General features: G+C 39.3%; 1 protein-coding gene across 4 annotated transcripts; it reads right to left on the reverse strand.

Annotated features, from left to right (window-relative positions):
- Positions 1–5,452: 5,452 nt before the first annotated feature.
- Positions 5,453–24,123, reverse strand: SLC39A9 (solute carrier family 39 member 9; the record flags this gene model as incomplete). Of its 4 annotated transcripts, none has more annotated exons than XM_082485331.1 (7): positions 5,453–6,722; positions 8,361–8,495; positions 10,471–10,556; positions 11,677–11,745; positions 14,168–14,359; positions 18,616–18,724; positions 24,022–24,123. In XM_082485331.1, the coding sequence occupies 7 exons, from the start codon at positions 24,115–24,117 to the stop codon at positions 6,492–6,494; spliced, it is 918 nt and encodes a 305-aa protein (XP_082341457.1). In that variant the 3' UTR covers positions 5,453–6,491. The 4 variants fall into 4 exon arrangements, with proteins under 4 accessions (XP_082341457.1, XP_082341454.1, XP_082341456.1 ...); XM_082485328.1 differs by having other exon boundaries at positions 18,592–18,724; positions 24,022–24,117; XM_082485330.1 differs by lacking the exon at positions 14,168–14,359 and having other exon boundaries at positions 24,022–24,117.
- Between the last annotated feature and the right edge of the window lie 451 nt (positions 24,124–24,574).

The following is a 24,574-nucleotide window of genomic DNA, read 5'->3' on the forward strand; positions in this document are numbered from 1 at the left end:
ATGCTTCACCATTAAAACTGAATTTTACTTGCTGAAAAAACAAGAGCTTATCTGGCTGCTCATCCTTACTGCCTTGCATCTGCCTCTACTAGCTACAATAGCAACACCGTCATTTGTTTCGGTTCTCCTACTGACTTTACATTAACCATAGTCTTTTGTGATTAAGCCAGTATAAAGAGACTACACTTTTTCCTAACCGCACAAATCCTATGAGCTACCAGAAAAATCCAAAGTAAGCAATTAGCTGAGAAGATTGCTTATTGCTTGGGTGAAATAGTTAAAACACTTAACTGTTAGTGACAGGTTCTTAGGTAAGTGTAGACAGCAACTGCAGGAGAAAAAAAAAAGAAGTCCTTTTTGAGCATTATAAATTGAATTAATTGCTTATAAATCATCTCCATCGAGGGCATATCATAAATGTATGCATGAAGATTTAGGGAATGCATACATGACCCATCCTATAACAGCATCATTCCCCTTTTTCTTTTCTAAAAATGTATGTCTAAAACCCAACCCTGCTTACAGGGCAGCTGGAGGGTATGGAGAGCAAGAACATCTACAAACTGTGTCAATTTGGCAGCTATAGGAGGGATCTCATCACCATATACAAATACCTGAAGGGAAGGTCCAAATTGGATGGAGCCAGCATCTATCCAGTGGTGCCCAGTGACAGGACCAGAGGCAGTGAGCACACACTGAAACACAGGAGGCTCACTCTGAATGTAAAAAACAAACAAAAAAAAGCTTTTCAGTCTGTTTCACTCTGAGTGTGACCAAGCAGTAGCACAGGTTGCCCAGAGGCTGCGGAATCTCCCACCTTGGAGATATTCAAAAGTTGTCTGAAGGCAGTCCTGGAGAACTGGCTCGAGGTGGCCCTGCTTAAGCCAGGGGGGTTGCTGAACAAGATGATCTCCAGAGGTCCCTTCCAGCCTCCACCACCCTACAATCGGCGCTCCAGGCTTCACAGTTGGCGCTCCAGGCTTCACAGTCGGCGCCTTCCCACCACACGCTAAAAAACCTGGCACACTGCAAGGTACCATCCCAGTACCAGGAAGGTGAAGGCGAGTCCTTAATTAGCTATCCACAAGCTGCTTAAGGGGTTGCCTCACTTTCTAAAATTGCTTTAAATCATTAACATTTCCTGAATTGCTCCAGCTGATAGATTTATCTCATAGGGTCAAGTGACAGGGTTTACTTGCAAAACCCACAGATCTACAATCAGATCTGAAAAGCCTATGCAGGCGTTTCCTCAGGGACTGCCTTGTGACAAGGAGTCAGCTTCCCAGTTATCCCAAGGATCCCAACTCCGATTCTCATCCTTGCCCTAAATCCTGGCAGTAGCCATAGGATGCTGCAGTGGTAACAGCAACTTCCTTCTACAAACCCCTAAAAACATACACATAGAAACCATAACTTTCATATGCCTTGACAGGAGACAAACACCCTTTTGGCTTTTACACAGCATTTACTCCTTCAATTTATTAATTTATTTCTGCCCTACACATGTTTTAAAATGTTAAATGTAGTCCAAAAGTTTGGTAAAGTAACATTTTTAATCAGAGGTGTTCTCACTGTGGCCATTCCTTTTAAAGTTGCCCTTTTTTTTTTTTAAAAAGTAATTCAGTGTTTTATATGAAGTTTGCCCTTTCCACAACCACAGCATACAATGTGCAAGTCACTGGATTTTTGAGAATCTTCTAATAAAACCTGCAAACGCTAAAACTATGGCCGGGGGGGGGGGGGGGGGGGGGGAAGACTGTCCTGCAAGTTTTTGCTCAGATAAAAAAAAAAAAAAAAACCAAAATTAATTTTCAAAGCTCTCCTCGCATCCCCTGCCCGGGCATCTCTTACAGATGACTTCTAACATTTAATTTCCAACTATTCTTGGTAACTCAAAATTATGTCAGAGGCAAATAAAACCCTTCCAGGGAAATTGAGAAGGCTGAGAAGACAATTTCTCTTCACAGCAAGAACACAACCTGCTCTCAGTTACAACAACCACCACTGTTGGCATTAGAGAGAAAACTTAGGTAGCTACGGCTTAACGCAGGCTGTCATTTCACCGTACACCGCGGGAAGAAGGTAGGCTGCCTTCCAGAAAAACCATGTCCATAGCGAAAACGTGAGAGCAATGCTGAAGACCTGTGCACAGGTGAGCAGCAGGATCACGGGGCAGTCACAAGGAAAGTTGAGCTGTGACACGGTGCCTGAGAACAGAAAGATGGAAAAAAAAAAACAAAAAAACCAATCACAGAGCAGGGGCAAGAAAGATTTCACTGGCAGCTTTCCCCTGAACCACAAGAACAAAAAGTAGGCTGGGGTGTGCTCCGAAGTAGAGACGCTCACATCTTTGCATGCCTATTTAATGTTGACTTTTAATCCAAATTGCACACAGGCGCGTATATATGGCAAAGGCTACTTTGTCACAGTCTCCAAATATAAGGGAGGGACTTCATGTTTGCATTTTGGGTCAGGGCTGACAAGATTGTTTTCACTCCATCCTGTGCTCTCTGTTTTGTTTAACCCCAGTGTGTCCTCCAGCCTTTTAACAGTGGCGTGGAGCAACCTTGATCACCTCCTTACCACCCTCCAAAGAGGTCTCTGCCTTATAAGTCTCAGAGGGGGTGGAGAGAGGTTCATCACAATGCCAACTCCTAAACAGTCTGTGGGAGATAGAAGTTGTCAAACGCTCCTCTCAAGCAGAGCTGTCAAATCATTTCTGTATTTATACCTCTAAACCCATTCATGCCCATGTCCAAATCAACCTGCTAGACTGCCTCCCGACATGCAGTTTCACACTTCAGGTTTCCAGGAGGTGCTCAGACACAGAGAGAAGAGGCAAACACACTTATACAAAAATAAAATGTACTGCCTGCACTGCTTGCATCCCATTTAAGACTGTCATTTTTCTTCATCAAAGCTGTCACAAAACCCCATGTAGTAAATGAGAAGCCAACTCCGAAGCACTGCACCTAGTAAAAATTTAATATAATAAAACAAATTGAACATTATTTTAACCATTCACAATTAAAAGTGGAAAAATCATAAGGCAGCCATTCATGGAATGATTTTGTGTACAAATGGTTTGGAAAAAGAGACATTAAAATTACAGTTCCGTACATGGAGTCAGGTAAACAGCAATGACCACGCAGTGTTTTTCCCTGGAAAACCAATGCTGCTAAGAGATGTAATAAAAGGACGATAAAAAAAAAATTATTTTCTTTTTAAAAGTTTGAGGTGAATAGGAATCTGAAATTCATCATAAAGAATCTGAAATTCATCATACTTCCCCACCATACTGCAACCACTCCTCCTCCTTCCACCCACAAAAGAATAAAAATACACTTCCCTCCTCTTCTTTCCCAAGTCCCAGCACAGAACAGGAAGGGAGCAGCAGCAGCAGCATTGACTCCACAGCATCTCTCCCTTATTCTGCATAGAGCTGATACCACACGGACACATCTGCTACTGTCAAAAGCTCCTTGAAGTTTCTGAACTAGTTCCTGAATAAACAGAGTAGTTTTTCTAGGTCTCTTGGATAACGTTTTACACCATCCACCTGGAAATGGTTCTTTAAAGTCAGCGGTGGGTTTCTGTGTTTAGCGCCCAGCCAATCTGACATCCCACAGCTATCAAAAATTTCTGCCCTGGTGTGACAGCTCTGCCAGCCTCACTTAAGTTAATGTCAGTGCAGCTTCTGCATCTGTCATCAGGCACTGAAAAGAAAAAAAAAAAAAAAGTATTTCCCTTCTTTATATAAAGAACAATAAGAGAATTGGAACAGTAGGGAAAGTACCTGAACACACCCTGATCAACGGAAACAGCTTTAGTCCAATTTCTATCGCCAATTAAGAAAACATTAACTGAAAAAACAGCTGATGAGAAAATTATAGATTTCCTAGAGGGATTTACAGAAGGAAAGGGGGATGTGCCTGGCACTTGGTTAAAGCGTTACCTGCTAGACCTGCTGCCACCTATCTCACAGTATCAAACACAGGCAGAAATGGCTATTACAGAGAGAGTAAGAGAAATTTGTTTGCACCAAGGTCCCCTGAGGAGTAGAAAATGATACCAGATGGCCCTGACTACATAGTGCTTGGATTTACTGTGACAGATGGGGAGATAGGTAAAGGGGATATAATAAAATGGACCATTTTATTTAACTCAGGAAAATACTCTGCCTCAAGAAAATAATCCTCCACATGTAACTATGTGGAAAGGTTTGATTATTTAAAATTGTATATTCTCCTTATCACGTAGCCAGAAGCTTCCTTAGTCACTGCAGCTACAGAATTGAAAATAATAGTTCAACACAGAGGTAACAGAGGCAGCCAAAAGAAAATGCTGTTGCTACTCCTAAGTGCATAGAGGGAGGGGGGGGGGGGGGGGAAATCACATAAGTCTTCTATCACTTGGTTAAATGCCAAAATGAAAAGTAAGTGTTATCAGAATTTTTGTGCCAATTTTAAGTTTCAGTGTTTTAAATTAAAATCCCTCACCTGCTACTATAACTTGGCCTCTAAAGTTTCATGAATCATTGAACTGGTGGCTGCCCCAGAAACTGGAAACATGATCTGAGGGACAGGAGAAAAAGCCGCCAAGTCCTCTCAGCAGTGGCACCTCTGATGACTAATACGCCAGAGGTCACGTCAGCAGTGAGAAGGCTGGCTGTCACACCCTCATCAATGCACACTCATACACATAAGCTACAAAATGCGTGAAATGGGACCTATGTACCTCCCTAAACTGTTGCTATCATTACACACAAAATGAGGGTGAAGCAGAAGAGGCAGCATGCCAGCTAAACCAGTGGGGTGGGGTGCACATGCAAGTGACAGATGACAGTTTAAAGAAAAAAAAAAAACCTACAGGAAAATGACAAAAAACAAAGAAGTTGAGACACAGTGGCCTGTGTAGTATAAGTAGCAACAAGTATAATAACAGACACGCTCATTCAAATGGAAACAAGAAACACTTCAGTTAAGAAGTTATTTCAAGCCTTGAAAATCCAATTCAAACAAACAAAAAATCAAAAGAAAAATGTATTTGGCAATGTTATCTTTAAAAAGTGCAGACAAAGTATAGCTTAAATAGGGTAGAGTGTTAAAAGGTTTTCCCCTCAAGAAAGAATATTATGTTGAGCCTGTGCATGTCAAGCATTCCTGACTTTCCAATGCACTACAGTTATTAGAGTATAATATATTTTGCATAAGAGAAATGGTGCCTGACAAAAGGCAGCTGTCCCTTGGAAATGGAGGGATCTTTTATTACTCTTCTGCAGTGAGAGGCATCAGCAGTTGGAAACAAGTCCTCCAGCAGATTCACCAAAACTCATGCTTACCAGTAAGAGGTGAATCCACAATTCCCAAAGGAAAAGCAAAATGCCTAAACAGGTCTGCTGGGAACCCACCAGTTTGGGGTTTGTTTTTTTTTTTTGTTTGTTTGTTTAGAACTGCTTTAGAAACACTTTGTACTCTATCTGCAGCATAAATATTAAACTAAATATCTTGTTTTGCTAGCCTTAATATCTTTTATTTAATGACATCTGCCCCCTGGTCTGATTTCAGCAGTTCAGACTTTTGAAAGTGTGCTAGTAAGATTCTCTGGTCCCTCAACAGCTGTCTCCATCAGATTGCTACTCCTCAGAGCCCAGAACAGCTTGATTTCAAAAGGACACTATGGATCTCTCTCTCAGCAGTAGCAGTAGTGTCATCGCAGTACCCAATACCTAATTCCTGCTGACATTTCTGGTGCCTATGCTTTACTGACTTGACAGACGACCATCTCCCAAGAAATACTGCCTTTTTAAAATTTATTAACAATTGCATAAACAATCAACATTCTCCTTGCTTCTATCCTTTGTCTTAAATAATGGAATACACTGCAAAATTCATTTGCACTTTCTTAACCAGCTGATTTCCTACTCTAATCCTATACTTCGTCTACATAATTTCTTTCTTATCAGTGACAGAATACCCAGTGTAGCCCATTTTTGCATTACAATTAGTGACAAACATTACAAGGACTAGTTGCATTGTCAAGACAACATAGAACCGATGGGGGAGAGCCCCCTTCTTCATTAGTAAGACCTTCAGCCTCTCACAAGGCAGCCATCCTTTGTTTTTGCTCTCAGCTGTGAAAGCTGAACCGCAGGATACTTTGGTGATTGCGATTTCGTGATGAGTTGCTATGTTCTTCCCCGCTCACCTTTCTTAAACTCCAAATTCCATCTTCCCTGAGAATAGGGCCAGAAGTAACAATTAAAATAGCAAATGTCTTCAGAAAAGAAAGTTACATAGAATTTATGTCCGGCTGCCAAAGTACATTTTGCTACACTAAAAACTTTCCCAGTATTCCTCATTTTGCAATCAAGGTTCCCTCTGAACTCCATAAAGTGGATGGGATGGATGATGGGTAAGAGACAACGATAAAGGGAGCAGCCAACGTTTACTGCTCACGTCAGATCAAGGAGAACGGTGAAATTCGAGCGCTTAGTGATGGTGTCCAATGGACAAAACTAGAGGAATAAGGCATCCTAATACTAGGGCTGCCACCTCCAGGCGACTGAGTCCTTTTCCTCCAGTTGATTCGGGTTTGTGGCTATGAGCAATTCCTCCTACTTCTGGGAGGACATGAACTGTGGCAACGTAAAGAAAAGTCCCAGCAGAAAACAGCATAGCAACTCCGGTGGCATTGACTTCTGAAAGGGCTTCTTTGCTGCTCTGAAATGGAAAAAAAACGGAAAGAAAAAAAAATTAGGATAAGCAGCTGCTCTTCAATCAATAATAAAAAACTTGTATAGAAGTCCAGACACAGTAGGATTTCTATCAACTCTCATTCTCTCACAATGACAACAGTTTAACATGTTGCTTAATGTCTTGCACATTACATGTAGCAACTGACATTCTAAAGTTGATGTGGGGGGCAGAAAGATACCGCTCATCCTAGTTAGGTCACTTCAGATTTCTAGGAACCCTTACAGAAGAAAAAAGCCACAATCTATGCAGAAGCATCTTGTTTGACCATCTCACAGCAACATACAATATGTCAAAATGACAAAATGTGCTTTGAAAAATATAAAATTCAGATTGCAAACCCACAAAATTTAGGAAGGACTCTATGGATTGACTTCCCCCCCCCCTTTTTCTAAACAGTTCAAATAAGATGTTAGCCTTTACATATCTGGTCCCCTGCTGGTCAGAGCAAGATTTGCTAGATTTAAGTCCCAAATCATCACTCATTCAATACTTCGTTTGGATGTACAAGTAAACACCCCAAACTTCTCCAGAACTTCCATGCAAATTTCATATAGAAATGCATCTTCTGGATCAAAAAACTCTGCACCTCTTCACATTCACGCTTGGATTAAGATCATGTCACACATCATTAAATGTAATGAAATGCAAACCTGCTCGTATCAGTTTCAAAATGCTTCTTGAACAATTTCCAACTCAAGTGTGATGTTAGTTCTCCAGTATACTCTCAGGTTACTTTTCCAAAAAGCAGAAATATAGTTCCACAGCAGAACATGTAACACCACTGTGACAGCCTTTGCACTTTACCAATTCTCTGTTCTCTCTGAAGTGCAAACTCAACTCCTAGTGAGCCTACATTGAAGGAATACTCAAACACCAGTCTCATTTCTATTTACAACCCAACCCTTTCTGCCATTACCTGTGCTACAGCATCAACTATGACTTCTTTCCAGCAAGTAAAACAATTAGCCTACGCTATTTACTTAATCATTCCTCTCGTGCCTTGAGTTTCATAAGATCATGTTATTTTATAACAACATCATAGTGTCACCAGCACAGTGCACAACAGTTAGAAATACAGGAGTGGCTAAACACAAACTCATGTGCAGTGGCCCATTTCACAGACCATTTGTTGTATAGAGCCAAGACAAGACTATGCTTTCAGGAGTGTGAGACGACCAATTCTGGGACAGCGGGGAAATCTAGCAAAGATGATTGTCTACCTGCACATTATAACAAGAATGCATGCAGCAACACCGAAAATGACTCAACTGTGTAGTCATCAGATAAAATGGAGTATGTGAGTAAATATGGTAAATTGTCAGAGGGAAGAGGTAGAAAAGACAACTCAACCTTCTAAAATAACCTAAACCTATACATAACTCTATAAGGAGCTATGTCACTGGTTCTGATGGAAAGAAAGGGTTATTTTTTGTTTCACACATTCATATTGCTACCTTTTTATCTACTTTTTTAAAACATCTCCCTCCTGCTATTTTTTTCAGTTTGGATTTTTTTTTTTTCCAAATGACCCTTGTATGATATTTCTTTCCCCAAACTCCACTACTAAACTACATTTCAGGCAGAACAAAATCACAGACTTACCTTGCTTAGCCCTAAGTATGTCACCATGGACATAACAGGTGCTGCCAACGCAAAGACCAGCAAGTGTTTTCTAATTCGATTCCGTTCCAGCCCAGCATGCATCAGGAAGGAAACCAGGCCAAAGGCAGCTGGTGCCTGCAAAAAACAATATTCAATACAATCCCTTCTAAAAAAACCCTGAAATCAGAGATAAAGTTGACACACAACTTACTGCTCTGAAATGCACTGAATTGGAAGAAATGCAGGGAAAGCACTAGTATGTTGCAATTAACCCAAATCAATAGAATTCTGCAGAATGCCCTACCATAACAATAGTACCTAATGTAAACCCATGCTCTGTCTATCAGTGTACACATATTTGTAGTCATCATAAATATTCAAAAAGTTCACTGATTTGAGTGGTTGCTATAATCCCTAAGTTCTCCAATAACTTCTGTAATTTCTTTGTTTTTGTCCTGACACTATGCATCCTTAGATGGACAGTTTCTATAGCTACAGCTGAAAAATTCTACAATTAACATGGAGAGGAAAAAAATTCCCAAAGAAGTATAGCTGTCAGTCTCCACATGAATAAAGACTTAAGAGCTCTTTTGATTAGTTCATCATTCAGTTCCATTTCTGTTCCCACTGGGAAGCAAACAAATACTTCCTTCTTCTCTCTCTGCTAGCATCCAGTTTCTCATCCACAAGGCATGGCTGTCCTACTTATAGAATTGACTATAGTTTTGCTTGCACAAGGACAACAGCAGTCCACTCTGACAATTTTATTTGAGATAAGATGTAAACTTCAGTATATTGAGCAGTTTTATACACAGAATTTTTTGTTTTAAACCTAGAAGGAAGAAACCATGAGTAAGGGGAAAAAAAATATGACAGAGACAAAAGCATCAAACAAGATCAGAAGATAAGAATAAATAAAAAGACACCAGAGAAGAAATACATTTCCCTTCCATTACCGAATACTTATTGACAATCTTTCATACATCGAAAAGTTGTACAATTGTACAATTTCAGAAGACAGTTAATTTGAACATTAATAATAACAACAAGTTTCACTTGCCAATAGACATAAACTAAGATTCACAGCAAGACATGACAATGACGTTGCCACCTCTGAAGAGGGTTATATAAAGCAGTTTATTGTATGAACTGTGAAGAAGAGACATAGTAGATCTGGATTTCCTAACATCTTGGACGTGCAATTATGGAAGCAAGTTTTTTGATGAATGTATGACTAACCACTGTAATATATATATGCGCTGCCATAAGTCAAATATGTGTCTGCACACATATGTTTAGACCCTATATAGCCAATATATACCTTTGTACAAACACTAAGGAAAAAAAGATCTTCCCATCTTCAGGAGTCACTGTTTGTTTGTTACCATCAGAACAATGTTTGAAAGTTTTTCCTGCAGAAACGGCATATGACTGATGTTGAAGCTACTACAATAAGAGGTAACTGGAAGTTATATTTTAGTACTTTGATATTAACTGGTTTCAAAAGACTAATTCTTTAAACACTAAAAACCTTATAACAAATATCCTTCTAGACAACATCACAGAACCAGAAAACTGTTGTAATTAGCATAAAACTGCTTTTCCCCTTTGAATACACTAGCATATACTTCTGAACTTCACCCTCTAAAACTTCTCTCAATTACATCTCTTACAGCAGTAAGAATCTTGAGGAGTGTTGTTTGCATGCTTGAGTTTAAAAAAACCCAAACAACCAACAAGAACAACAAAACCACAAAAAACACACCACCTCACTATCTTCAGAAAAATCAGTGTGAAGCTGCCACATTTCTTCATGAGCTATTCTTCTCTCCCTATTTTGGGGAGACTTTTCCCAACCACTGCAACCAGGGTGGGCAGTCAGAATTCTCTCTCATTTGTACCTCATTCAGACTTAGCATCCACCATTTATTACTCTGTCGTACATCATACCAGTGCATTTTGGTCCTTGAAGCTGTACTACTAGCCTGTTCACTTCAATGGCATTACACATTTCCAGATTACATCACTAAGGAAACTTAAAATCTTTAGTAAGTTCTATGTGCTTTAACAGTCTTCGAAATAGCCAACAATTTTCTGGATGATGACTTACCTTGTGCAACATAATTGCAACAAATACTATCAACTGGACACTAGTCTGAGATGTAGAAGCTGCCGCACCCAATGCAACACCATCAGCTGAAAGAGGAGTGCAAAGTCATGGATTATTCCTCCAGATCACTTTCAGCTTTCACACCCTCTCAATGGCTGACAGTATAAAACATGTTGATTTGAGAAGTCCTCTTATTCAAAATACCATTAACAATACCAACCAAACACATGATTCACTTTCATTTATTTGTTAACCCACAATTTCAGGATTTCAGACAACTCTCAACAGGAGCTGTTTCTTTCTTCCTCAAGACCATAAAAATCATACTGAGAATCTGTTCAGTATTGACATATTCTGACATGTTAGAACCAGGTAACAAGTTATTTTAGTCTCCTGTAGCAGAAGTGGTTTCCTGTCCAAATTAAAAAAAATCTGCTTTAGATTAAGCATTAAAAGAATTTCAACTACTCTTTAAATAGATTTTTAAATATAAATACTATTTTCTTACAATTTAACATAAAAATATTGTCTAAATGAAAGAGCAAACAGATACTATAATAATCCTTAATATACAGATACTTAATTTAGTGAAAAAAAATTTGGATCAAAATTTTATGACTTATCTAGACAACAACTTTCAGCAAGAGATTAAAAAGCATCATATTTGTACTAAAAAGCATGAACATGGTTGACTGACATGTAATTTTTTCAGTCCTTGCAAGTCAGGCCAAATCTGTGTCAGTCAAATCTTTGCACTCCACCCTATAATCTCCTTTTTTCCATCAGATATTCTTTTTTTTTAAACTTTTTTTTTAAACATGGATCAACTGACAAGCAAACCTAAAGGTGTTTCATACTACTTAACACACGTGTTAGCACATATTGAAATTTAGCAGTTAAAGCAGGCCAGCAAAGGAACTGGAGAGGCAGAGTGAGCATCACACAACTTTTCATGTGAGAAAAATAAAGGAGTAAAAACACTGTACCCAAATAAAACTCCATGGAACATTCTGAGCACTGGTGTTATGTTTTCCCAGTAAGTTTTGGGGAAGATGCTTAGTTCTTCCTTCCTCCTCCCCACTTTTTTTGGTGTGTATTAAAAAAGCCGCCTTCAAAACCAAAACACAACTGTTTCTATCACACCTAAAGATGAACCACACAGCAATGAAAGTCCTTGTCAAGTGCTAACAATAGGTCCCACATTACCTGCAGCATGGACTACTAGTCCCAACGTCGTGGTGATTTTGGAGTTGCCTGATCTTGCAGCTTCTGGATCTGAAATGGTTATGAGAAAAAAGTTAGGATAAAGAGAACATACACACAAATTATGCTGGGAAAAAAAAAAAAGAGCATCAGAGGTCTCTACCAGCAGCTCAGGCAGTTATGTTCAAAACTGTCAGCTTTTATATTTCTGCATTAGATTTACTATAAAAATAGTTTGATACTTAACTTCTTCAAATCTCCTGAAGTTCTGCCAACAAACAAGTGACAGAATCATAGAAAATTCTTCACAATTTACAGGACCACCAATATAAGCAGAAGCAGTTGTTTTTCTTAACCTCCTGAAAATAAATGCTAAACTCTGTGCTACCAAGAGGAAGACAAGATAGTTTTGCATCCCCAGAATCCAGAGCTGCTCCAGGAGTCTGGATGATTTTCCCCCATGTAGCCTAGTGTTGGCATTTTCCTTTAGGTGATAGTCTGGAGCAGCCTCTGTTGCACTTATTCTCCAGCAATTCCCAGTAAGCTAAAAATTCTACCTGCCACGGCAGCAGTGGCAAAGATTTCCCTCCAACATTATACACCACAGAGAAGTGCAGCCAGTCCTGCTTGAGATCCAGTGTTTTGACTGCAATTGTTTGACAACTACTCTGAGGACATTTGCAGGTTAGCTCATACAGCACAACAGGGCAATACCCACCACTATGCAACAGGCAGTGAAAACGTTACGAAGAATCACTGCAGCAAACAGGGCAGGCAAGCCCTACACAAGTACAGAAATGTCTTATTATTCAACTGTTTAATTCCAAACAGTTGAGCAGCTGTTATTTAATTATACCAGTGGTCAGTAAGCTGACTACAAACACACTTACACAGCTATGTTAGTAAGTCTGCACTGCTGTCAAAAGGGAAAGTTCCGTTCCTTTCCTCCTGCCTGTCTCCCTGCCTTCCCGTCTCTTAGTGCCCAGGCACCCAGGTAGTTGCCCTGTGAGATCAGGGAAGTGAGCTAGCAAAAAAAGGATGTATTCTCTTCAGTCAGTTTGATCTTTTGAATCGAGGGGAGCCTATTTGAGTAATTAATTGCATAACCTCCTGTTGGATGACTGCAGTTGTCTACTCATGTCACACAGGAGGAGATCGTTCACAAAGAACATTTACTTTGGATTTGTCTTGGATTGACCAGAACTAAACACACTCAAAGAGAGTGTCACATTTAATTTCATACCTCCATTCTAACCTACAGAATTTTTGTAGTTTAGAGAAGTAAAATCCAGCCACTTAGAGATAACAAAACTAGCAGACATTGGTTCAAATAAGCAAAATGTTATTCTCTGGTAGCTTTAAAAAACATTACAAAAGCACTACTACATTTCTCATGACAGAGATACAGACTAGACAAAACCTTAATATCCTAATTTATAGTGTTTATCTCTAACACAGATCACAGTCAAATTTCCTCTGCAATTTGCTCGGATCAGAGACATAGGAAAGGCTCATAATCTGTATATGCCAAGGGTACTCATGGCAGTTGCTTACCTGCATCCCCTTGTCATCCTCACTGCCACCAATCCCTTTGAAAAGATCTGAAAATCAGCTAGCCATGGCTGTGGCTCCATTTATGCTTCTCCAGGAGCACAAATGCAACACAGCTCCCACACTGGCTTCCCATCCATCCTACCACACTGCCAAGGATCCAACCAAAACATATCTCACCTTCTTTGTGTGTGTGTTTTACTTCTTCAGGATCAATTCCTTAATTTTTGAGGGCCAAATTCCACCATCAGAGGAAATTATTTGGGAGAAAATGAGCAGCCAAAGGTAATAAAATACCTTTTCAGATGACAAAACACCTTTGGTGCACTTCAAGCTACAGTCTGAGCATGAATCCACAGGCAGGAAAAAGAAGCAACCGGAGGCATTTTGAGAGTCTTGCAATGAACTTGAGAAAACTTTGGACTAAGCAGGAAACATTTTGAGGTAAGTGAGGCTCTAGACTAGTGTGGGAGTCCAGCTGTGCAGTTACAGTAAAGGACGAGAGCTTACATCTAGACATTTCTACAGTCTTATGTAAGGATAACTTTTTGTCCTTTGCAAATTTTACCAACATGTATGACAATTAAGCAGGAAAATCAAATGAAGATTAAGATTAGCCCGAAGGTTTTTGGAAAGCCAAAGAAATCCCCTATGAGTGATACTGTAAAACAGACAGCAACTGAAGTGTCATCACCCTCCACTACAGCACCATACATGCTCATACAGCTACTTCAAGTTAGCCAAGCAAGCTCTGAAATTACACTGAATTCCAGGACAGTTTTCCAGCAAAAACATTTCACACAGACCTTGCTTTATGCTTGTAAAGCACCTACTGAAACTCTGAATGTGACCAATCAAACTGAATCCCATTAACAGTCAAGAAAATTGCAACTTGCTAATTAAGACTAATTAGCAAGACTAATTGAAGTGAATCTTTACTTACCATCTGTAGAGTGCACATGAGAACTGCCTATCTGGTCCACCAACAGCATGAAGACAAAGCCGAGGACAAGGGATACACCGATGTAGGCGTGCAACCTGGAATGGTCATGGCCATACTCATGTACAACCGGGATTTCCGCTACCTTCTCAGACTCAATCACACGCTGCATCTCGCTCGCTGGGTGATGCTTCCCTGTGGCAGGCAAATAAACAGATTAGGAGACAGGGGACTAAACATGGCACAGTCACATTTCTCCTTTGCTGAAAGAATTCCTCATGCTTTCTTGGACATTACACAAAAGTCCTCATTTAAGGTCAGTCTTAGACCATATACTTTGTAAAGTAGGGTATACTTTGTAGAGTAGGGTAGATGGTTGGACTCAATGATCCCAAGGGTCTCTTCCAACGTAGACAATTCTATGATTCTACTTAGGGAAGCACACATCTGTCTGGTTAGCCTCTCCCCATACATATTCAGCATAGAAAAGCAAAGGAAGCATTAACACTTGATAAGCCAGGCTACTTTGTTTAAATGCTGCATTTTAAATACAAATTGATTGATAAAAATTGCTGAATAATTCCTTTTTAATTGAATTTGCCAGTTGTGACAGTATTCAGAGAGACTGTCAAGTAGCTAGGTCACAACCTTCATTTAAGTGAGAAAATATAGGATGAGGAGATAAAATAGGTTCCACCCACTAAGCAATGTAATGCAATCTTTAAGAAGATGAACTTTATATCTCAAAGCATCAGTCTCTAGTTAAACAAGTTAGCATTTATATACTCCATTGATACAGACTAGAACAACAGTTAAGTCATCAGTATCCTACAAATGTCCATCCTAGAAACTCCAAAGCCCCAGGGCTGAATGTTGTGTGGTTGTTTCCTTTCCCTACACAAGCTTTAATTCCATCCCCACCCTAAGACATTTACTTTGTCTCACTAAGCTACCCTGAAATTAGGTGAGCTCAGAATGACTCTAAAAATCTAACAAGGGAAAAGACGACAGCTGGACAGGTTTTTAGTTAAGTTTTCATGGTACGAAATGCTTTATTTGGTGCACAGTTCATAATTTAAAAATATTTTCAAATATTTCATAAGGTAGTAAGTGACAAACGTCTTTACCTACAATGACTTTTAGAAAACAGATACACAATAGAACTTGACCAACTTTGACAGGTTGCCATTTGCCCAGCATGTGTGACCTTTGTCACAACCAAATACTCAGCACACACAAAATTCCCACCAATTTCAACAAGTTACATCAGTCTCACTCTGCATTCACACAGGCTTAAAGAGAAAGAAGGTTTTTCTGGGACACGCATTTAACATTTCCAGTAGTCTTCGGCCTAGTGGCTTCCAAGACAGATCCATGAGATCCTCCAATCTTGCTCATGACCACAGGAAATTACTGCTTGTGCGATCCCATCCGACATGGATGGCAAACACTGTCCAGAAGTACATAGCTTTTTCAGTATTGGCCACCAAAGATTAACAAGAGCTGGCTTAGTACATTTATGCGAAAGAGATTTAGTAAAGCTATTTTTTCGCAAAACTCTAGGTATTGTTTCTAGCTGACATAAGCAAAGAATCATGTCTAAGCCTTCTGCCAACAGTACACAGAAATACACTGTTAGAAAGGTACATGCAAAGATCAGGAATACGAAATTTTGAATTAAGTTCCCAACTACCATATAAAGCACAATAAATGTTTGACCTCTTGGTTTCAGACTCTGCACTCCCCTGAGTCATATTCTTTCTTTTTTTATATTTCCCCTTACAGTCCCTGGCAGGGACAAGACATCAGGCTAGAAAGCCCTTTGGGTGATGCAGAAGAGGCATATACCACTCCTTTGCATACTTGTTATAAATAGTTGTACTTCCACAGCAGGTAAGGCACTTTACACCCAATAACTATTACTGAAATGTTTCCAATGGGAAAACAGACCAAGCAAATCTACTTCCACATCTGATACATCAAGTTAAGTCAGATGTTTGAGTTGCATGCTATACTTCCAAGGCCCTGAACTACCTACCATTCAGTACAAGTTGCCTCCATTCCAGAACAGAGCCAATGCTTACAATCACATTCGTCAGGTTCAATTAATATTTGTAAATCTCTTTAATGTTCTGCTAAGAACATGTTTCCTCTTCTATGTTTCTCCGCTAGACCCAGTGACGGCATCACAATCTCCAATTGTAATTATGCTTGTAAAGTCTCCCGTCCTTCCCCAATGCTTAGAGAACAGTTAGTCACACAAGCAATCTTCCCGTTTTTTGAATAAGAAATAAATAACAGAGAACCCATTTGCAAAGCTCCAGTGCCCTAAAGAACATGTGCATCAGAGTCCAATATAAGGAAGCAGGTGACACATTAATGTCTACTCCCTCACCAAGCATCAGTTAGCACTATAATATAAACTATGAACATGAAGACGACTCTCATGTTCAAATGCTTGATCAGGAACTATATTTTCTCTTAAGATCTGACTTGATCTTAAGATCTACACCTGGAAAGGAATAACCCCAGGTACCAATACATGCTGGGGTCCAACAATCAGAAAAGCAGCTTTGCAGAAAAGGACCTCGGGGTCCTTGTGAACACAAGGTTTACCATGAGCCAGCAGCGTGCCCTGCTCAATATGCCCCAATGTTCCCTTAGGCATCTTCCTAGGTTTAATTACACAAATGGGTGAAGTTGCAAGAAAAATGTACTGAAAGCTGTTAGTTCTCAGAATCTTAAGCTTAACTTTGAACAACCTAAATATTGGCAATATTTTTTTGTAGTTAAATCTATAATACCCATGAATCTTGCCTCTCTGCAATACAAAAAAAAAAAAAACCACCCAAATTTTACAAACAGATTGGCTTTAGTCATGACACTGAGTAAGGAATTCAGTCCTAATTCATTCACAAGACAAATTCTTTTTTCCTAGGTAAATACTTCTGATATTACTATTGCAGTAATGGGAAGTGCCTTTTTTCTCCACATACTAAGCTAGGTTATATAGCATATAGAGCTAAACAGCAGACTATGGATTTCATACATGAACAGTATGCCCCATTTAGGGGGAAAAAAATGCAAATGTTCACAGCATTTGTATTTACTGCTAGCCATATCATTACAAGAAAAATTCAGTATACATAGAATTAAAATTGAATGCAGAGAAAACCCAAACTACAGCTCATTAGAGACACCCTACATTAGAGTGCACAAATTACAGTATAGTATAAAAACATAATCAGAAGTTCTTTCACTTCTTGATAAAGGATAATTTTATATACCATCCAAGCAGAACAACAAAGATTTAGTAGAAACTAAAAAAAGATAAAGCATATTACTAAAAAGAAATTTTAAACAGTGTACAAACAAGAAAAAACAGTAGTACAAGAAAAGCAGGGTATTACAATTATCTCTCAATGCAAGATCAGCAACAACATTACATCAGACACTTGCAAAGCTATCTACTGCTTCAACTTTACAGCCCTTTCTCCCGTGACCACTAAGTTGTTGCTGTTGACCTTCAGACATTTCTGATTCTGAGCATACTGGAAGAATCTCATACATGCAATGGTATTGTCATAAGACAATCCAAGCTAAAGCAAGATTTAAAGTACACTCCAAACAGAGGTAATGAGCTCTGGCTATTTAAAAAAAATGTTAATAAACCTCAATTTGAGGTTATGAGACTTCTGAGTACAAGATGTGTCTTGTACAGACGTGAGTGTGGAGCACATAATCACTGTTAGCTTTGAGCTATTCATTAGAGGCTGTGAGGTTTTGAAGACCAGCGACAGCAAACTAGAACTGGATGCTTGAACTTGGGACTACGCACAGATTGTATATGCAACACCACCCAAGAAAGAAATGCCCCCTACTCTGAATTAGTCCTATATAACCATCATTTTCAGCCAAGTATATTAAGGTAATTTAATCCCAAGATGTTCTTCAGCTTCAGAGGAGGAAATTCTTATAAGAGCAAGTACATATAGATCTATAAAACACTTCCTGTGATTGCTTTAAGGAGAAGCAAACTAAACTACAAAAAGCAACAGCAAATAACCCACGATTTCATTCTCTGCCAAAGCCATCCTTATACCTCCTTTGAAGTTCCAGTGAAAGTTAAACTTTAACTCTCCCCAGAATAATGAACACTACACATGACCTGGCTGTGGTTCCACGAACAGTACAGTACCTGGACCCGTAAATGACTGGATTGCTCAGCAAGAGTCATCTAATCCACAGCCTGATCACATCCCTCTGTCAGATCACCATAAACATGCAATATCACACCTATGGCAGTTTTGTGATGCTATGACAGCTTTGTGTCATGCTGCTGTGAAACCCTCCCACCAATCTCATGTTAAAAGCCCTAGAAACAAGCCCCAGTATAACTTAGGTCATGGTGTTACGATATCTTGAACAAGGCCATCTGGTTTGGTTCTTACCCTCCAAAATGTCTTCATAAAGTGCATGTACTCCTTCTGGCACAATGACAGCCAAGGCAGTTCCACACAGCAGCCCAGCACCCAGAACAGTCACCAACTTTAATCTCTCCTGCAAGCAAGAACAAAACAAGTATCATCTTTAAGAATGAAAATGTTTTCTTTACTCTCCCTCATTAACAGAGGTTGGGGCAGGGGAAAGCAAATAATCCACAAAACCTCTTGCCGATTTTTATTGAAGAGCCCCAGTTGCATAGTCCTATATTTCTAACAATTAACTTTCTGAAAAGTGAACATATCCAATGTCCAATGCAATCAACTGAAGTAGGAAATAAAAGTTAAAAATGATCCATTTGACTGTTAACATTGGACAAGAAATGAAATGGAGCATACTCAAAAATAGCAAGAATTGCTATACGTGGCACTAATGATTATTGGGGTCTAACTCACCATCTAGGTCCTCAAACTCTAAGGCCTGCAAAGATAAAGCAAGATTGACAGTGCCTGAATTTTGAAGCATGTTTGCAACTCTACATTTTATCTCCATTCTAGGTTTGTTTTCTAATATATTCTTCCCACTAGAAATCATACTTAAATATGCAAGTTCCCCAAAATCTCTGCTAGGTATGACACAGCACAAGATAAATGGCCTGTTTGCCAAAAAAGCCAATCTAAATAATAAAAGAAAATACAAGAAAGAAAACTAAATTACCAAAGCAAACTAGAAAGACAAGAGGACCACTACTATAAACGCATCTACAGATACAAATACATTGGTCAAGTATGAGTGTAAACTGCTAAGTCAGCTATATTTATATAAAACAGAAAAGGGCTAAAAGTTTTATGACTACAGAAAGAGAAAAGGAAGATTTTAGAGGAAAAAAAAGCAGCAGGAGCTCTACTTTCACCTACAGGTTTAGAGAGACAGAATAAACAATGTTAAGCTGTTATAAGACTATTACACATTAGATGGACTATATTTCAGTCTCTAAACCTAACAGCCACTCTTGTGCAGAAGCTTGTCCTTAAAACTGCCATACTTTAATGGCCTCCTATTTAACAGGATATCACTGAAGAAACAGCTTTCTTTAAAAACAAAAGTGCAGGTAAAAAAGTAATTTAAAAGCAAGATTTTTTTTTTTTGTACTTGAAAGATCTGATGATGTGTTCTATGTATCAAAAATATTAAATAAGGTGCAAGATGAATTTTTAGAACTACAGTATCACAGCACTTGCAGAACGTCAGGTAGCTACAAAATATGGCAGGAGGGACTGAATCCCCAAAATAGGTCCAAAACCAGAACTGTAAAAAAATAATTTTAAAGGGCTTACTCCTCAAATGAGAGTTTGAATGAGGGAACTGCATCCGTCAAACCAATAATGGTACTAACGTACATTTCATGTCAGTCTTTTTTCCTTTCTAATCTGATTAGGAGATGCATAAATGCAGACCAATGTTTATTGTTTTTACAACCATTTCTAAGCCTTCCAGTAGCATTTTAAAAGGAGTTAAAGACTGTAATTTAGGGCAACAGAAATTATATTCCACTCTCCAGGTAATTACAGACGATGGCAATCCCCTTTCCCTTCTGCAAAGATAGGTTTAAAATAGATTTGTTTCATAAGTATTGCAAATTTGCAATTAAACTTTAACAAAAGATACACAAACTTAATGTTTTTATAGTAAAGGAAAATAGTTTAGTTCATATTCCAGGAACAATTTCTACAAGATTAAAAACCACACATAAAGAATTTATTAAGTACTTGCTACTATGGGTAAGGGTTATCTTCCTAATTACATTCTAATTTTGGGCAAAAAGCTTAGAGAAATATCACCCCTTCCAAGCTAACTAAATTCTATTTTACCAATATAAGAATAGTTTACTATTACTTTTTGCTCCCTGTGACTACAACATTGACATGCTAAAGTCAAAGCCATATACTGAAAATCTAGTTACATAAATATCTAAAAGACTCTAAAATATGACAACTTGCAGAGGTTGTTTCTCATTATTTCTGTAATAGCCCTTAACATATGACATGCAGCAGCCATGGGAGTTTAGATCCTTATAACAACTGTGTAGTATACCTTTTGTGGCAGAACCATCATCTTCCATGCACAAGGAGATGTCTGGGTGCTACCAAAACACTACTATTAACTGCTGAGAACCTGGAGATAGAGGTCAGTGCTTAACTAATGGGAAATCGCTTGTCGCATATCTTTATTGTGCCATCCGTTCTCCTTCATGCACCATAGCGACACATGTTGTTTAATCTGCCTGAAATAGGCAATATTTGCATAGAAGAAATAGGAGGCTCTAGAGAGACGCACAACCAGCTTTCTGAAAGTGAGCCAGTTGTGACCGCATGGAAACCATTAGAGTATTACTGGGGAAATTTCAAATAGTAATATGCAAAAGATGAAAACACCTGTAAAGTTTCCACAAACATGCACTGTACACTGGCACATGTAAAAATTACACTTGGTAAATTGTTATACAGTGGCAATCTAAATTAAAAGGTAATCTTCAACACCCACTGTTCATAAAATCCTTTTGAAAAAACAGAGTATCTTACAAAGAAAAACAAATTCTTTTTATACTGCAGCAGTATAATCTTTTACATACATACATATATAAACACAGGGAAAAAAGTGTCAGAAGTAATACTGTTTTATTAAAACTGCAAATACAAAGTCCTGCATGCTTTCATTTGGGCACCTGTGAATTTTAAAGATCCATGAAAATAACACTAACAAGTTACTGTTTCAAGAGAAGTCTTCATCTCCTTTTCAGTACAAAATACTTAGACTGTGAATACAGCAATCTAATAATTGCAGCCTACCCTGACAGGCAAAAATCATCTAGTTTGATTCAAGAAGTCAAACCATTTCAGTTAAAGAAACAAAAGTTTTTTGTTAAAAAAAAGCAACACAGTAAACAATGTTAAAAAAAAAATCTTAAATTCCTCAAATTAGCAAGCTGTTCCACAGCTCAGTATTTGGTTTGAATCTATATGGTATTGAAACTCTTCCTTGGACTTAGCAAAAAAAAAAAAAAAAAAAAAAAAAAAAAATCACACCTACTTTCAGCAGCAAGTAGTCTCACTCCAGTCAACGCTGCCTGCCTCTATTAAGCCCGCAAAAGATTCAAAGTGCTAGAACTCAATTTGTTTGGGGTTTTTTTTTTGCACATTTAGGCTACAACATAGGAGACAGCCTCAAGAACTGGTATAGTGTTGTTTCCAGACCAAAGTTAGCCCAACAGAGTACTGTAAATCAGGATTAAGCTGAAAGGCTACATCTGCATATAGAAATAAGGTAGAGACTGAACAGAACTTCACTATTTTACCACTAATGTTTAGTCATACCTGGTTTGGTACTTTCAAGAATATCCAAATATAATTAAAATAACAGAAACCAGTATGAAATCAGAACACAACCAATAGATTCCACAGAAAAAAAAAAAAAACCAACCCTCATCTGAAGAAACATATTAACACCAATTAATAATTTTATTGTTCTCCAGCATCTGGGGTATATTACACAATACATTCATTTTTGTTTTCTAACCATTATAAATGTCCAGTGGGAGGAGGCATTTTTTCTCACCAAGGCAAGCTACAAAACTTTTTGCAAGTGATAGAATGCACAGTCCAGTCATTTCAGTTTGAAATTGTCCACGTTGCACAGGCCTAAGCAACCATTTTTAAACAAAACAATTCTAATTACACACTTCCAGGATTAGCTAGTGTTTGCACATAATTTGCGGATATTTAGCTCCTCTTTTAAACCACCATAGTATCTGGATCCTTAAAACATCTAATTTAAGCATAAAACCAAATCAAGAATTTCTGAGAGTTTAAGATATCACAATAAACTTGATTACACGTGTGTGTATCATTGGTAAAACACTGCACACACAAAAGGCTAATAAATGGGGGATTACTGCTTATGCAGAGTGCTATGTTTTTGGATCCACAACAGAACTGTATTGCTGCAGCTGTTGGAACAGCCAAAAGGTTTAGGAGCCCCCTGATTCATCTATATAAATATTAATAAGCCACATAAAGATCAAAAATGCTACCTTCAAACAACACCAACTATAAAGTCAGAGACAACAGGTGACTATCAAGCACATACATGAGGAAATGCAAAATTAAATAAAAAAAAAGACAACGCTAGCATGCTAGGCAGTCTTCTCAGCAAATCTGCAAAAATTTCCTTTGTAGGCTCCAGGGCAAAACTGAGTTTTGAAGAGCAAGACAGTGGAAGCAATAGCACTGAAGACATATAAGGGAAGATCCATCAAAGCATCAGGTGAAGCACTGGCAAAACAGAACTATGCTAATGTTTATGTGAAGACTTCAGAATATATGGTCATGGTTTAATCCATTTAGCTGAATGGTACTGTTACCAAAAGGAACAGTTGTTCAGAGTCTACTGCTCCCAAAGCCTCCTAGTAATAATGGGACCAAAGGACAGGTGCAATCAGCTCTGTGACTTGAGGGAAGAACAAGTCACATCTCTCTTCCAGCACTTTGCTTTCTAAAGGCAGCACTGCTTCCAGTAGAAACGGGAAACTTCTCATAAGAGAGCTCTTACTACCTCAGAACAACTGAACTCTCACAACACCACACCTGTATGCAACAATCATCACTTAGAAAGATAAAAACCCTTCACGCATCAGAGGATATTAGGAGACTTCCAGAGACCATAACAATCATCATCGCCTCAACAATCACACTGTAGAAGCACCCAAATACATTTACTTCTGAACTCCTGTTGGAGCTTGGAAACTCATTCAATCCAAAGAAGTCTTCCTCTCCTTTAACAACACCTTATGTATCCAAGATATTTTTTCAGAAGAATGCCTTGAGTTACATGGGATAGGAGCACAACTTGAAGTTCTGTTGTAACCAAAGAGCTACGGTTTAACTTTTCAGTAGCAGAAGTTGTGAACAAAATTGTGAACCAAACCAAAGTTTTCTGAGAACGTTCTCTGAAATGCTTTTAAAAGCCCTAACTTGAGTAGCACATTGACAAAAAGTAAGAGTTAACCTGACTTCAAAAGTTTCTGACACAAGTTTCTAAGAATAATGATGTCCAGGTCCTACCATGTCCTTCCAGTACATGCTAAGACTTCACTTCATCTATAGCTTGGATGAAATCTGGTCTGCTTAAATGGCTTTTATACGCATTGTAGAACAAGCGTAATTTTACACCGTGATTTTGTATGAAAATACCACATTCACAACTTCCTTAAAAATCTTTTGAAGTTAAGACATCCCCCCTAGCAGGAAGGCCGTACTTGAAAAGGGACAGAACTAACTCCTCCTGGCAGATCTCTCCATCTAGTTTCTGCTATTCTTCCTTAGCAACCAACGAGCGGTTTGGCGAAGCTGTCTTACCTCGGAAAAATTAACTGCCAAGGGGATAATCCCTGCCACATAGCAGGCGATCAGCATGGCCAGGGACAGCAGGCAGATGGAGCGGAAGTCATCCATTTCGCTGCTTTCTGTCCGGTGCCTTAAAGTGAAATTCAACAGCAACCTTTCCACTTCGTCCCGCACGCCTTAACCCGTGCAGACACCGAGCTCCCAGGAAAGGCTTTCAGCCATGTCTCTCTTGCCCGGCGGCTCCGGCCGGCTCGGCCCCCAGCGGCGGCCCCTCCAGGCTCGGCGTGCGGCAGCCGCTATCCCACCGGGGCGGGGAGACACCTACGCGGCTGGGGGGGGGGGGGGGGGGGGAGGGAGCGGCCAGGCCCCGGGGCAGGCCCAGCCCTCACCTGAGGCAGAGGGACCTTGCCCAGCTCCCCGCTACCCCCCGAGGTGGGGGGCGAACGGGGATTTTCCGAGACGGCTCCACACGGAGGAGAGGCCTAAGGCGGGCCGCGTCCGTAGGAGGTGAAAGCGCGGGGAACCTACGGGACCAGTGCTCGCCTCCTCCACCCGCCCCCGCCGC

Source organism: Vanellus vanellus (genome assembly GCF_965231255.1).
Source record: "Vanellus vanellus genome assembly, chromosome: 6".
Classification (NCBI taxonomy): domain Eukaryota; kingdom Metazoa; phylum Chordata; class Aves; order Charadriiformes; family Charadriidae; genus Vanellus; species Vanellus vanellus.